The sequence below is a fragment of the Schistocerca nitens genome, chromosome 5 (assembly GCF_023898315.1).
Source record: "Schistocerca nitens isolate TAMUIC-IGC-003100 chromosome 5, iqSchNite1.1, whole genome shotgun sequence".
Lineage (NCBI taxonomy): Eukaryota > Metazoa > Arthropoda > Insecta > Orthoptera > Acrididae > Schistocerca > Schistocerca nitens.
Window position 1 is genome coordinate 732974441 of NC_064618.1, and position 16540 is coordinate 732990980.

Here is a 16540-nt window from a genome sequence, read left to right on the forward strand (position 1 = left end):
ATCAAAATACGGTAGGAAATTGTGACTGCCTACTACATTAAGAAGTAATAGTTGAACTAACCTAAGTTTTGTGATTTTCTTCAAATGTACATGGAGATGTGATTGGCATATAGCTGTTTGTTTACAGAAAAACAGCGACCAAAATTTAAGCATATCGGTAACACACACTGGGCAAGAGCACATATCTGGGCTAGAGCACTATACTGGATTTCGCCCCCTTCCCCCCCTTTCCCTAGAAACCTTGGCTGGAGTAATAACTACTTGTAGCATAGTCTGAGGTCTACATTAGGTTGAAAAGCGATAATTTCGTCGACAGTTGTGGAACACAGCGAATGAGAAATAATGGTTGTGATAACAGACAGACGTGTGGCTTTGCCTAATATTTGTCTGCGGCGTATTTAAATGCACTTTCCCACATTTAATGCATTTTTCATAACAAAAAAATAAAACTCCTGGGTCATCCCCAAAAAACATATATTAGAAAATGAACAATCATCCGACGTGTTTTGAAGCATATTACTTACAGATATCGTACACAAACTGGAAAAATGCAATGGGCGTTCCACTACGTATCCTTTACCATATTTGATTTGTTTTTCCGCATTTGCTACTGCTGGTATGGGTTCAAAGAGAAATTCGTGCTGCGAACGTCTCAGTGGTAGTTAGCCTACATTGGTAAGCTGCTGTTAATGCGTTAAAAACATTTATACACATTGTCCTCAATGCGTAATATGTGTTATGCTATAAATCACTCTGCCTTTCGACCAATAATTTGTTATCAGTTGGCTTCAATCAATCACGTAAGACTAACAAAGGAATGCGAGAGAGATAAACATTGATCTTGTCAAAAGCCGAGAAGCGATTCTTCTTAGTGTTGTAGCTCCCTTCAGTAGCTGATAAGTGTTTTTTGGCTTTTTTAAAAATAAAATCTCGCGAGATAGAATAAACTGATCCTACTTTATCAAGCAATCAATGAAGTAGGATCAGTTTATTCTATCTCGTGAGATTTTTTTTAATAAGCCAAAAAACACTTATCAGCTACTGAAGCATATTGGTGGAATAAGAAAGTGAAATATGGTAAAATAGTGAAATATAGACAAACGATCGCTTTTAGATTCACATTCAATTATTTTAATGATACCGGTTATTAAGGGCCGTCCACACGCAACGATCTGTCTGTGCAAATGTCTGCGCACATCACATCTGCGCAGACAGATCGTTGCGTGTGGACAGAAGATTTGCACCAACCTGAGGTGTGTGCAAACCTGGAAGTTGGAGTTGGAGGTTTGAGCGAAACCTCTCAAATCTGTGGGTTCAAACCACATCTGCGCAGACAAGTAGGAGCGTGTGGACAGGAGATCGCCGCAAATCTGGCTCGAAACAGATGTTTGCTCAGTCTGTGTTTGTATTTGTGCGCACAGGGCATTAAAATGGCTGATACTCGTCAGTGTTCTCGAGAGTTTGTTAAGCCCGGTCCACACGCAACGATCCGTCTGCGCAGACATCGGCGCAGATGTCTGTACATGCAAAAGATCGCTGCAAATGTGGTGTGTTCACACGACACAAACCCCAGTCTACTACTCGCCCGCCATCTGTCGGTGTAGAAAAGAAATATCAGTGGCAAGCGACTACGCTCCCCGTAAACGTCAAAAATTTAATTCAGTTATTTTGAATTATAGAAATGGAGAAAGTTCTGTTGTGGTCTGTGTTCGCAACTTGTGTTGGAAAAAACATTCAGACCAACCGCAGGAAACAGAGAAAGCGGTCAAAATGGTGTAGACAGTGGCTGATAAAGCGAAAGCAGTTTTCTCACGTAAATTTACTGCGAGAGTTGCTGGGCGAACCTAACGACTGGCGAAATTATTTGCGGATGGATTTCGACACTTGTAGCCCCTCATATTATGAGAAAAAATACGTGTATGAGAAGGACAATTGCTCCTCACGAACGGCTTGCCAAGCAGATCAAAATACTATAACGTTGGCTGGTATACTTGATCTACTCCTACAACAGATCTAGATTTCTGAACTTTGGATAACTCTTTTCTGTAAACAGTTCGCAACGAATTTTTTAAAAATATATATTACTGTTTCTCTGTTTGCCAAGGCGTCAACTGCCCGCAATTTTTCAATTAGAACATTGTATGCTGCTGTCTCGGGCACTATATTCTTTACTTTAAATCTTCCACAAAAATGGGTGGTTTCTATATATTTCAATGAATTCACTTACAAGCTCTCGAGAACACTAAAGAGTATCAGCCATTTTAATGCCCTGTGCGCCCAAATACAAACACTAGACTGAGCAAACAGCTGTTTCGCGCCAGATTTACGGCGATCTCCTGTCCACACGCTCCAACTTGTCTGCGCAGACGTGGTTTGAACCCACAGATTTGAGAGGTTTCGCTCAAACCTCCAACTCCAACTTCCAGGTTTGCACACACCTCAGGTTGGTGCAAATCTTCTGTCCACACGCAACGATCTGTCTGCTCAGATGTGATGTGCGCAGACATTTGCGCAGACAGATCGTTGCGTGTGGACGGGCCTTTAGTGAATTCATCGAAATATATAGAAACCACCCATGTATGTGGAAGATTAAAAGGAAAGACTACAGTGACCGAGACAAAAAGACAGCACTATACAATGCTCTAATTGAAAAATTGCGGGCAGTTGACGCCTCTGCAAACAGTGAAACAGTAATTAAAAAAAAAAAAAAATTCGTTGCGAACTGTTTACCGAAAAGTTTCGCCTGCAAATCTCGCAGTAAATTTACGTGAGCAAACTGCTTCCGCTTTAGCAGCCACTGTCTACACCATTTTGACTGCTTTCTGTTTCCTGTGGTTGGTCTGAACGTTTTTTGCAACACACGTTGTGAACACAGACCACAACAGAACTTCCTCCATTTCTATATTTCAAAATAACTGAATTAAATTTTTGACGTTTACGGCGGGAGTAGTCGCTTGCCACATATTTCTTTTCTACACCGACAGATGGCGGGCGAGTAGTAGATTGGGGTTTGTGTCGTGTGAACACACCACATTTGCAGCGATCTTTTGCATGTACAGACATCTGCGCCAATGTCTGCGCAGACAGATCGTTGCGTGTGGACCGGGCTTTAGAACACAGAACTGCTTTATTATCTATGCCTCGAAGTGAAGACATTACTATTTATGACTAAGGAATGACGTCATTGTTCAAAGCCGACGGGTTGTATCCCCTGCTTCACTAGAGCCGACTACGCTTCGGATTATTATGTCACCATAATCCAGATTATTCGCATTCAGACCTTCTCTCTACATTTAATTATGTTAATGGGAGCTTCATTCAAACAATCTGGATTGATTTGACGTTCCAAAACAATAGCTGATGGCAAGTCTGTATAAACGCTGTGGCCAACGTGTGACGTCCCTTACGTCAACAGAGTTGTTTACAGGTCTAGTCACCAGGCAGCGCTGTCACGCTTTCAGCCTTACAGATGACGTCATGAAGCGATTCCTCGGGGCCCGCGAGACGCACGTCCGTGAGATGAATGCTACCATCTTTTACTGCTAACCAAAGATCATTGTAAGTCAAAGATACCTTACAGTTTACACTGTGTGTGCTGGAAAGGCTTTGAAACCCGCGAACTTTCAAGTAATTGTAGTGGGTAATGGTGTACGTGTGTTGTCGGAGCGTTAGTTAATTGCGAGCAGTTGTCAGAAAACCAGGAACATGTGAGAAATAAGTAGAAAATAGCGCAATGGACGGTTAATATAACTAACAGCAAAATTCCCCAGTTTAAAGCCAATCTGCTTTTTGGTATAGAGCGCTAACGCTGCTATCGTCTGCTAGAATGTTGAAGAAATGGAATTTTATATACGACCGCCGGGAGGAACAGTGGCCTTATATAATATGGAGAAATGTGTTTCTCAGAGGTTTGAAGTTCTCAAACTTATGAATTATAACAAGAGCACCGATAATGTGGCGTTTGACTGTTTAATAGAAGGAACTGCTTTGGATAAAGTAGGGCATCATACTTTACGGTAAGTATTAAGTTTTTCTTTATAGAACGGTAACATTGTAATTGTGAACAGCATGGTTTTTTTGCATGTTGGCTCTCCTTCATAGTGTATGGTCAGTAATAACTATAAAATCTAGTCAGTATTGGCAGTACTCGTTCTTCTGGTAATGTCAATTTACCAACCCTGGTAGTTTTAAGCTTTTTCAAATCTGGAACATTTCACTGGTGATATTTCGTAAGCGATGTAGCCTATGGTATGTGCACAGTACATAAAAAGATGATGCTCTCATAAACAAGGAGGAGTGCTTTACGAAAAATAAAAAAATCCTTACAGACATGGTGGCACTGTTGATAGTTACATGGCGTTGTATTACTCGCACCTTTGAACTGACTTAGCAGCCACGGTGCTACACGGCATTTTTCACATAAACAAACATTGCCAGAGGTGAAAGAAATGATATGTACATAATATGCACCAAAATAATATTTGTAATTTTGTCTGTAATGTACCATAGCGTTTCTGTTAATGACAGTTGTACTGTTAATGTGGAACAAACATGCACTTCGTAAAGTGCTGCTGATGAATCTGTTGCACAACCTTTATTTCGTATTCGCACTTGGTGGATTTGCCAACTCTCAACTAGATTATCTGTGAACCTAACGCAGACCTTGGGCTGTGCAACTCTTCACCATAAGTAGATTTTAGGGAGGGGACGGGACCGACAGTGGCACACGCCAAATCCACTAAAGTTGGAAGAGAACACCCATTCGGCAAGCAGTTCTCTTCCATACAGTACTTTGAAATTGCTAACTTTGTCAGTACTCGATGCTTCAGTCAATTGGTCAATCTCGGCAACCACATTGTATGTTGACTCCAAAGAAGAATTAATTATGTTTGCTTTAAGACTCTTGTGGGAGGATGTACATGTTTCTCATTAACAGCTTACGTACCTCACAAATTTAATTTGGGACAAGTATCAATACAGGCTTAGTTAGAAACTTAAGAATCTCAAATTCAGTAATAGTAGCAAAGCATTAACATGTCAGATGACTGATATTCTTTCCCTATTGCTCCACACTTCTATAAATTTTGGCCTGCATATTGAGTAGTTCCATGTCTACCAAAGTGGTTGTCCTTATGTGCAAAATGTGAAATGAAAAGCTTTATAGATCTGTGTACAAATCACTGAATAGTGGTAGTTGTTCTCTTCATGATATCTACCAATGTATGAGCAATCAGTGCTCTATCTTAAGGACCACTTAATTTCGTGGGACTGGAGGGGGGGGGGGGGAAGTAGTAGAGAACTAGTGATATCTGGTTCAAAGTATCTTGTGCTAAGAAACAAGCACCTTATATAATGTAAAAGGCTAGTTGTAATGAAAATTTAAAGGGGCACTGCACGTGTTATTTCCAAACTCTTTAATGTGCTGCAAAAAAAGTAAAAGCCATATACTTAGCACTGAAAAATCACAACTCTTGAGGACAAAACAAAGATAATTTGGTTTATTTGTAAGTATGAAATGAATGAAATCTGCCCCCACACTTCTTGAACTATGAACCTTGCAGTTGCTGGGTGGCATGCACGACTCAATGATCTAGGTAGATGTACCATACTGCAACTACATTGGAGGGATATATGTGGACAGACCAGACTAACATAAGATTCCTGAGAAGAGACAACCATCTGGATGATTAACTGATCTCATTACGTAACATTGGCCAAAATGGCATTGATATGTTGGTCTGCAAGTAGCTGAAAGCCGTGAGAAAGTGCAGCCATTTCACTTCCCAAGGACATGCAGCTCTAAGATAAGGTGTCATAATGATGGCATCTTGTTTAGTAAAATATTTTGGAAGTAAATAGTCCCACATTCAACTTAGTGGGTAGGAACCACTAATTGGGGGGGGGGAGGGAGGAGAGTTTACCAGGAGAGAGAGAGAGAGAGAGAGAGAGAGAGAGAGAGAGAGAGAGAGAGAGAGAGAGAGAGAGGGAAAAGAAAGAGAAATTGCCATCTACTCATTGGAGTATGGAATGTTAGAACCATTAACTGGGAAAGGTAGGTTAGAGAATTTGAAATGTGAAACTGACAAGTTGAAGTTACACATAGTAGTAATAAGTGATGTACAGACACAAGAACAACAGGATTTATGGGTAGGTGAGTGCAGCTTTATCAGTGCAAAGTGAAGTAGGGTAATACAGTAGTAGTAACTTTTTTAATGAGTCCATCACACTAGTAAAATTATCTATTCCTCATAGCTCCACGGCCAATGAAGAGATTGAAGGAACATATGATGGGATAAAATAAATTATTCAGATAAACGGTGTAATAAGGATTTAATCATGATTGGGGGGGGCAGGAATTCAGTAGTAGGAAAAAGAACAGAAGAAAAAATGTACATAGAGGAATGTTTGATATGAGTCATTGGCTTTGGCCAGTGACATAGGAAACATCACAAACACTGTAAATATGACTGTAATGTGATGTTAGATGATTTTTTCAAACAGACTAAGCAACAGATCAGTCTGTCACTACCGCCAGGATTTATCTTTTTAGTATCACATTTGCTGGCTTTGCCAACTCATCTTCCAATCTAACCAAGACCTCAGGCAAAGCTACAGATCACTCTGTCACCAAAACTTTTTTTTTCTTCATAGTGATTCACTTCACCAACCAAACACAAAACCATGAATATTTGCATGAAAAAGTGATGTGACAACAGCCATTAACATTACATCACTGGCCAAAGCCAGTGACTCATATCGAACATTCCTTTTGACCCGTAAAAGTATAAGAACATGGATAAGAGGAAAGGGATGAAAGGTCAGGCCACTGGGAAGAATTATGCACTGAGCATCAGTGATGACGGGCTTACAACCTAATCCACATACCGCTGCCCTCCGTGAGAAGCCTACTAAGCTATCCCCTCAACACAAGCAACCACTCCTCCCATAAGTAAGGAAAAACTTCCTTCAAAAAGTAGTTCAAAGTTGAAGAAAGTGAAACCCTTCAATCGGTGAGCTCTCTCCCTCTCAGAAGGGGACGTTACTGTTGAGGATATGGATTTACAATTAGAGGATTCGGAAAGCCACACATTGACTAAATTCCCCCTGACCCTGCAGGTACATCACTGTCCCCAAGGGAGAAAAACAGGACTAACCATGGCTAATTAATTTCTCCCACAGAGTCTTATGTGTTGAAGTGGAATTTAAATAGATGCCAATCAGATTTGCGAGAATTACTGCTCTTGGTCCATGAGAAACCATTCTGCATCTGCTTACAAGAAACTTATTTTGAAGTGACTGAACACCAGCATTAATAGGTCACAACCCCTGCAGGAAGGATGATATTACTGGAGACAGGGCTAAACGTACAGTGGCTGTTTTCATTGAGGACAGATGCCACTCACTCTCATGTCCCTCTTACCATGGCCACACAAACAGTTGCTGTGAAGGTCCTAGCACCATTTAACGTCAAGGTGTGTTCTTTATATCTTCCACCTCATGATCCTTTGGATGCAGATGCACTGACAGAACTCTAGCGGGCACTCTGACACCCATTCCTCCTTGTGGGGGACTTCAGTGCACACAATTTGCTGTGGAGCTCAGTTATCAATTGCTGCAGGTGTCGAATTATCGAGTGACTCGTCCATTTAGAAAATATCTGCCTGTTGAACTCGGGCAGATGACACATTTTCCCACAGCTACAGGGTCTTTTTCAGCCTCAAGCATTATTTGCTCACCAGCTAGTGCAGGCTAAGTTCATTGGGAAGTGGCTACAGATTTATATTCTAGCAACCATTTCCCAGTGTGGAACTGTCTGCCGATTCGGACGGTGGTTGACAAGAGACCATGAAGATGGATGATTCAAAGGGCAAATTGGTTGCTGTACAGCACAGGCTACTTTTCAACAAAAGGATTGTGCACAGGAGATGGTGGCCCACATCACTTGAGATCCAATGGGCTGCCGCAGAGTCCATCACCTAGTCTAGCAACCACCTCATATGTTGACCTATACCTTAGTGGAATGAAAATGTCGATTAGCAATTGGAGCCAGACAAACAGTACTACGTAACATCAAAAACCATCCAACTACAGGAAACCTTCATGCCTTCAGATCTGAGTGAGCACATGTGAGGTGAGTGATAAGGGAATGGAAAAGGGATTCCTGGAGGGTCATTCCACTGGAAATCATCATATGGGGGTTGCATCATGGTTACAGATTTTAATGAAATTTGGTACAGTTAATACCTGAACTGAAGGTAGTTCATATCTCGGGTACTGAAATGTGAAACCCCTGGGAGGCTGAGCTAGGCCCTCCCAAAGTTACAATTTTGTCCGTGTTTTTCAAAAAACATGCCACCATATGTGACCACCTAGCTCCTGTACTAAATCAGGTACAGCCAAAAGGTTGGTCTCATTTGAAGGGTAACACCTCTCCCTTGTAGGAGAAAGTAAGGATGTGTTGCAATGGTTCATAGTTTGGAAGTAATATATAGACAAACAGCTACACAAGTTATCACATTTTTGCAAGTTTCCAAAATTTTTTCACACACATGTGAATGATAATACTGAAACAATATCTGGTGTATATAGAGAGTTGATATGAATTCATAAAACAAATTTGGTTGAGTTACTTGCATGCACACATTGACTTTTTGTATTTTGAAAATTCAGATATTGTCAAAATTCACTATTTGGAACCTCCCCAAATGTAAAGTGTGCAAGGTCACAGTGTGCTGCAAATTGCTTCACTGTGTAGCTTGTATCTAAGTCTAATCATCCCCAAAATATATTTGTGTTACTCCCATTTATTGTAAGTCATTTAACAATGTTGTAATACTGATACACCGCATATTATACTAGGCATTCCATGAGTGAATGAGCCTATGAGTGGATGTTAAAAATGTGAAAGTCATGACGGGGAATAGTTTCAATGAAATCCTAAGGCACTGAAATTACATGTAGAGAATAGAAACATTCAGAAAGTTTTTTTCCCCCTTTCATTTACCACCCCTCACCTTAGAGAAATTACACTCATGGGTGGTAGTGGTAAACAGTAGGTTGTCAAGTTGGCAATGATTTCACACCGTTTCACAAACAGTTCATTGTTACAATGATTGCCAACCATTATTGACAAATAGTTCATTATTTAACTTGTTTTCAATAGCAGTTTACAAATCTGGATACTACACTCCTGGAAATGGAAAAAAGAACACATTGACACCGGTGTGTCAGACCCACCATACTTGCTCCGGACACTGCGAGAGGGCTGTACAAGCAATGATCACACGCACTGCACAGCGGACACACCAAGAACCGCGGTGTTGGCCGTCGAATGGCGCTAGCTGCGCAGCATTTGTGCACCGCCGCCGTCAGTGTCAGCCAGTTTGCCATGGCATACGGAGCTCCATCGCAGGCTTTAACACTGGTAGCATGCCGCGACAGCGTGGACGTGAACCGTATGTGCAGTTGACGGACTTTGAGCGAGGGCGTATAGTGGGCATGCGGGAGGCCGGGTGGACGTACCGCCGAATTGCTCAACACGTGGGGCGTGAGGTCTCCACAGTACATCGATGTTGTCGCCAGTGGTCGGCGGAAGGTGCACGTGCCCGTCGACCTGGGACCGGACCGCAGCGACGCACGGATGCACGCCAAGACCGTAGGATCCTACGCAGTGCCGTAGGGGACCGCACCGCCACTTCCCAGCAAATTAGGGACACTGTTGCTCCTGGGGTATCGGCGAGGACCATTCGCAACCGTCTCCATGAAGCTGGGCTACGGTCCCGCACACCGTTAGGCCGTCTTCCGCTCACGCCCCAACATCGTGCAGCCCGCCTCCAGTGGTGTCGCGACAGGCGTGAATGGAGGGACGAATGGAGACGTGTCGTCTTCAGCGATGAGAGTCGCTTCTGCCTTGGTGCCAATGATGGTCGTATGCGTGTTTGGCGCCGTGCAGGTGAGCGCCACAATCAGGACTGCATACGACCGAGGCACACAGGGCCAACACCCGGCATCATGGTGTGGGGAGCGATCTCCTACACTGGCCGTACACCACTGGTGATCGTCGAGGGGACACTGAATAGTGCACGGTACATCCAAACCGTCATCGAACCCATCGTTCTACCATTCCTAGACCGGCAAGGGAACTTGCTGTTCCAACAGGACAATGCACGTCCGCATGTATCCCGTGCCACCCAACGTGCTCTAGAAGGTGTAAGTCAACTACCCTGGCCAGCAAGATCTCCGGATCTGTCCCCCATTGAGCATGTTTGGGACTGGATGAAGCGTCGTCTCACACGGTCTGCACGTGCAGCACGAACGCTGGTCCAACTGAGGCGCCAGGTGGTAATGGCATGGCAAGCCGTTCCACAGGACTACATCCAGCATCTCTACGATCGTCTCCATGGGAGAATAGCAGCCTGCATTGCTGCGAAAGGTGGATATACACTGTACTATTGCCGACATTGTGCATGCTCTGTTGCCTGTGTCTATGTGCCTGTGGTTCTGTCAGTGTGATCATGTGATGTATCTGACCCCAGGAATGTGTCAATAAAGTTTCCCCTTCCTGGGACAATGAATTCACGGTGTTCTTATTTCAATTTCCAGGAGTGTAGTAGGCATTTCCAAGTTCTTTTGCATTAATTTATTCTTTACAATGAAAACTCTCCCATCTGTTACTAAAATCGTGCATTGGTTTTTGATAATTAAGGAAGACTTTAATTTCGTTGAGTCATGCTCAAGGTCTACTTTTCATACATAAACACTGTGATGGATGGCACATGCTACTTGTGATGGATGGGACAATTTATATGAGATAATTAAGTTAAAACCTAGCCCCTAAAGCATCTAACCATGACACGGCTATCTTTCACGGATGTTTTCTGAAGTGTCCAAAGTGCATTAAGTTGAATTTATCATTAAGTTTTTAATTTTTCACTCTTGTTTGATTTTTATGTTGTTAATCCGGAACCATTAATCAAAACTGCAGACAAAAATAGCGGTGAATTACTAAAATTGCCCATTAATCTTGTCTATCAAATAATAAATGTTTGAATGCCAGCTAAAGAAATCAAAGATTTAAATTAAACATTTTATTTTGATTTCCCTAACTCCAAATGTCCCTTCCATCACGTGTGGAAAGCCTGATACATGTAATGATAATTTGTTTTTATTCATGAACAACAACCTAACCTACCACCTGTAATACAGTTCTGCCAGCCCAGGAATCCTAATTTGTCCACCACCACCATCCAATCACAGCTGTACTTTCACTGTGCACGGTATTGAATCATTTTATGAGGAGTGTGATGACACTACAGTTCAGTATGGGAGTGAGTGGTGAAGTGCATGGTCAGTGTGTGGATGACTTGGAGAAATGTTTTCTGGGTGCAGCATTAGGCCAGGAGTGTCATAAACTATCTTACTCTAGACAATCAGGACTCAAAACATATGTGTGACTGTAGTGATGAGACAAAACAGCTATTGGCTGTTCGTACAGGATTGCAAATTGATGATGAGGAAACTTTGTGTTACCATCATGAGAAGGTATACCTGGACGATTTTCCACAAATTTTTGGTTGTGTACGTTGTGACCCATTCTCTCGTCACAAGGATGTGGTAAAAATATCTGAGAGTTATTTCCACAGAACTCTGTAGGCAGCTTTCTGGTAATGTTAATCTTACACCTGGCAAATCTCTGTACTCAGTGTTATTGCATGATTAACACCAGTATAAGAAGCAACCAAGATAATGAATGTTCAGTAGATGCAAGTGACAGTTTCCAGCCTGCTGAAGAATTTGCAGCTGTAGTGAATACGGCCTGTAGTGCTCTGTGCGTCACCACTTAAGAAATGGCGTCTGAGTAGCAGTAAAAAAGAAACAAATCTCACATGGCAAAACAAAGTACAAGAAAATCTGTTCTGCTGTTCATAAGCACTTGGAAAAGATCTTGAAGTTACAATATCTAATGATGAGGATCATATCCCTTCAACTTCCACCCAGACTGACTTTGCTGATTGCATTGAACTGCTAAAAGAAAAATGTTAAATGGCTATCTATGAAATAAAAATAAAGATTCTCAGTATCTTCCTGTGAAGTGGGCAATTGCATATTGTGCTAGGGAATTTGGGTGGTCAGAATATTTGGTTTGGAAGGCCAGGGCACTGAAGGAAAAACAAGGACTCTCGCCTGATGTGACACATCATGGACGCAAGTCTCTATGTGATAATGTAAAACATGCTATTTGTACATTTTATGAAGGTAATGTGTACAGTCGATTGTGTCCAGAGATGAAAGACTTTGTATCTGTCCAAACGGAATGTGGTGTTAAGGAACACAAGCTTTCACGACCGGATGACATATCTTCTGGTAAACCTTCCGGGATGTAAGGTCGTGGTCCATGAAACTCTTCAGCTCCTAACGTTTCGTCCAGAGCTGCTCTGGACATCTTCAGAGCGGTGTTTCTCCTCCAGTGAGTCTTGCCGACTGACGGGTCGGACGTCTGAGAGCGACTTATATATCATAGAAAGTGGGCGTTACACGTGATATGCAGAGATAATCTTGTCGGAGATAATCTTGTCGGAGATAATCTTGTCGGAGATAATCTTGTCGGAGATAATCTTGTCGGAGATAATCTTGTCGGAGATAATCTTGTCGGAGATAATCTTGTCGGAGATAATCTTGTCGGAGATAATCTTGTCGGAGATAATCTTGTCGGAGATAATCTTGTCGGAGATAATCTTGTCGGAGATAATCTTGTCGGAGATAATCTTGTCGGAGATAAAACTTAACTATCAATCGTAATCTCGTCACGGATAAAACTGTCTAGCAATTCTGTAGTGCTACTGTCCAAATATCACTAAGTTTCATGGTCTCTTCTTTCCGATTAAAATTATCCCTGTGTTTATATATTTCAATTGCTTCTCTACAAAGCCGTGGGTAATAGTTCGTCGTCATAGATAAAATTTTTGTTTCGGAAAACCTCACTTGATGATTTCCTGACTGAAAAGCGTGTTCTGCTACAGCCGATTTATCTGTTTTTCCTAATCGGCAAAGACTTCTGTGTTCTTTTAACCGTGTATTTACACTTCTTTTTGTTGTTCCAATATAAACTTTTCCACATGTACACGGAATTTTATATATGCCACTGGCTGATAGAGGAGCGCGTTTATCTTTTACAGACCGGAGAACATGACAAATTTTCTTCGTTGGTCTAAAAACAGGTCTAATATCATGTTTACTTAAAATCTTTCCAATCTGATCCGTTACTTTCTTTATGAAAGGGAGAGAGACTGTATTCTCCATCGTTTTTCGGGCTTGTCCTTAGGCTTTTTGTTGTTTGGGTGCATAATTCTGCTTACTTCTTTCTTTGAGTAGCCATTTTTCTCAAAAGCGTGCTTCAGATGTTTTAATTCGACGTCTAGATACTCTGGTGTGCAAATCCGTCTGGCTCTGTCAACGAGACTTTTAATCACACCTCTCTTTTGTTGTGGATGATGGTTAGAGTTTTTATGTATGTGTTATTTTTCTAAAAATCTGTTTGTTCAATCTTCCATCTGTCTGTCTCATAACTAAAACATCCAAAAACGGTATTTTGTTATCATTTTCTCTCTCCATGGTAAACTGGATTCTTGGATTTATATTATTAAGGTAATCAAAAAATTCATCTAAGGCTTCTCTACAATGTGGCCAGACCACAAATGTATCGTCTACATACCGATACCAGCGAGATGGTTTCTTATCTGCTTTTTCCAAGGCTGGCTGTTCGAATTTCTCCACGTAGAAATTAGCTACTGCAGGACTCAATGGGTTATCCATTGCTACGCCATTAAGTTGCTCATAAAATTCATTATTCCACTGGAACTGACTGGAAGTAAAACAATGTCTGAAAAGAGCAGTCAGATCTTCTGGAAAAATATCTGTTATAAAATCCGTAACTTCGTTAACTGGAATCATAGTAAATAAAGACACTACATCAAAACTTACTAAAATATCTTCAGGGGTCAGAATTAAACCTTCAATTTTCTCTATAAAATGACATGAGTCCTTTATATATGAGTTTCATGGACCACGACCTTACATCCCGGAAGGTTTACCAGAAGACAGAAACACCTTGTTTTAGAGAATTTGAAGGAGCTGTATGCAGCCTCCAAAGAGAAGTTTCCCTCTTATAAAACTGGTTTCTTGAAATTTGCACAGTTACATCCCAAATGGTGTGTACTCGTGGAACCCATGCTGTGTGTGTTCGTATTCATCACCAGAACATGAATCTGACGTTGGATGTCACCAAGCTTAGTAAGACAACTACAGACTTACTTGAGAAGATTGTCTGCTCTTCAGAAAGCAATGATTGTATGTTATGTAAGTCTTAAAAGTACCCTGGAGTGCAGTGTATTTCAGATGTTCTTGCAGAATCAGAAGATTGTGTTGGGCAGATGATGTCCAGTATAAGCAGTGGATAACAACAGATCGCTATACATTGATATCAGTGGTGGAAACAGTTGATGATTTCAAACACAATTTTTGGAACAAACTGGAATTGCTGAAAAGTCATCATTTTATAACAAAATAGCAATCATGTTATCTAGCTTCACTGAAAGGAACAGTCGGTCCAGCAGTGTGTATTGTCATTGGAGATTTTTGTGAGAATTACTTGTTTATTGTATAAGATGCAGCACAAGGATTTCACTAGCAGCAATCCCAGGCCACAGTGCATCATTTTATAGTTTATTTACTGAAAGCAGGTTCAGCATAATCAGCTGTAAAGGCAATGTGCATAATAAGTGACTATCTCATTCACTCAGCAGCTGCAGTACATTATTATCAGAAAACCGTTGTTCTCCATATAAAAGATGCAGTGCCACACTTAGGAAAAATTCACTATTTTTCTGAGGGAGCATCATCTCAATATAAACACTGAAAAAATTTAAAAAATCTGACACTGCATTATGAGGACTTTGGAACTGATGCTGAGTGGCATTTCTTTGCTACTAGCCATGGGAAGAGTGCCTGTAATGGAGTTGGTGGAACAGCCAAAAGACTGGCTGCCAGGAGGAGTCTTCAAGAACATTAACACCCAATCCTCACTGCACAAGCACTGTTCAAATTTGCATTGCAAGAGATAAAGGGTATTCACTTCTACGTGTCTTCACAAGACTGAAAATAACAATGCAATGCTACTGAATGAAAGATTTGATCAGTGCAGGACAATTCCAAACATAAGACTGTACCACCACTTTATACCTGCTGGAAAGGATGTTGTTAAGATGTATCGAACTTCATGCTCCTTGAGATATGATATGGGTTATCTCTCTCACAATCCAGAGGCACAACAGTCTCCAGTACAATACCAAGCAGTATCATTGCGGATTTCAGGCAGTCTTCTTACATTATTTATGTCTAAGATTCTAAGTGGTACCTTGCATTTATTATGGACTGCTCTGAAAAGAACAAAGATGTTTTGGTGAAGTATCTGCATCTACCAGGTAAAGCTTACTTTTTAACTAACGAAGCCAGCTCTGTGAAACTCGGGAACATTCTAAAACCAAATATTGTGCCAAACACTATAACAGGCAGACAGTATGCACTGGACAGGGCAACTGAAATTGAAATACTTCAGTAGTTTAACAAGTATCAGCAGTCCAAGTAACGAAAGGCACCAATCTTCAACACATGTGCTTCTGATGTAACTTTCTATTTAGATAATGACTGATATGTTCAGACAGTGAAACATATTATTCCTCCTAACTCAGGTTGAATATGTTGCAGAATAATGGGTCTCTTGTGTCAGATTCTGTGGCACTTACAATATTGTCCTTATTGACAAGTACAAAAAAGGGGGGGGGGGAGGAGGTTACGCATTGGAGTAACCCAAAAATATTTTGGGGGTAGTTAGACTTAGATGCAAGCTACATAGTGAAGCAATTTGCAGCATGCTATGACCTTACACACGTTGCATTTTGGGAGGTCCCAAATAGTGATTTTCATTAATTTTGAAATTTTCAAAATCCAAAAAGTCAATGTGTGCGTGCAAGTAACACAACCATATTTGTTTTATGAATTCATTCTTATCACCTCTCTATACACACCAAATATTGTTTCAGTACTATCATTCACGCGAGATAAAAATATTGGAAACTTGCAAAAATGTGACAACTTGTGTAACTGTTTGTCTATGTATTACAATCGAACTATGAACCACTGCAATACATTATTGCTTTCTCCTACTAGGGAGAGGTGTTAAATTTCAAATAAGATCAACCTTTTGGCTGTATCTGATTTAGCACAGGAGCTAGGTGGTCACACATGGTAGCATGTTTTTCAAAAAAACACAGCCAAAATTGTAGCTTTGGGAGGGCCTAGCTCTGCTCCCTGGGGGTTTCACATTTCAGTACGTGAGATATGAACTTAATTTAGTGCAGGTATTAACTGTACCAAATTTCATTGAAATCTGTAACCATGATGCAACCCACTTTGGCTGAAATCTGATGATTTTCAATGGCATGAACCTGGAAGAAATTCACAACTTTCATTAAACAGTCCACCT

At 41.1% G+C, this 16540-nt stretch overlaps 1 protein-coding gene across 7 annotated transcripts in view; it reads left to right on the forward strand.

The window, feature by feature from the left end:
• The first annotated feature begins 3499 nt into the window (after nt 1–3499).
• Nucleotides 3500–16540, forward strand: part of LOC126260204 (DNA primase large subunit-like) — a 104845-nt gene continuing 91804 nt past the window's right edge. For 5 of the 7 annotated variants that reach the window (XM_049957486.1, XM_049957490.1, XM_049957488.1 and 2 more), the window contains exon 1: nt 3565–4016. In XM_049957486.1, coding sequence (XP_049813443.1) covers nt 3838–4016 — 179 coding nt within the window. In that variant the 5' untranslated portion in view covers nt 3565–3837. The other 2 variants (XM_049957492.1, XM_049957493.1) reach the window with 2 other exon arrangements.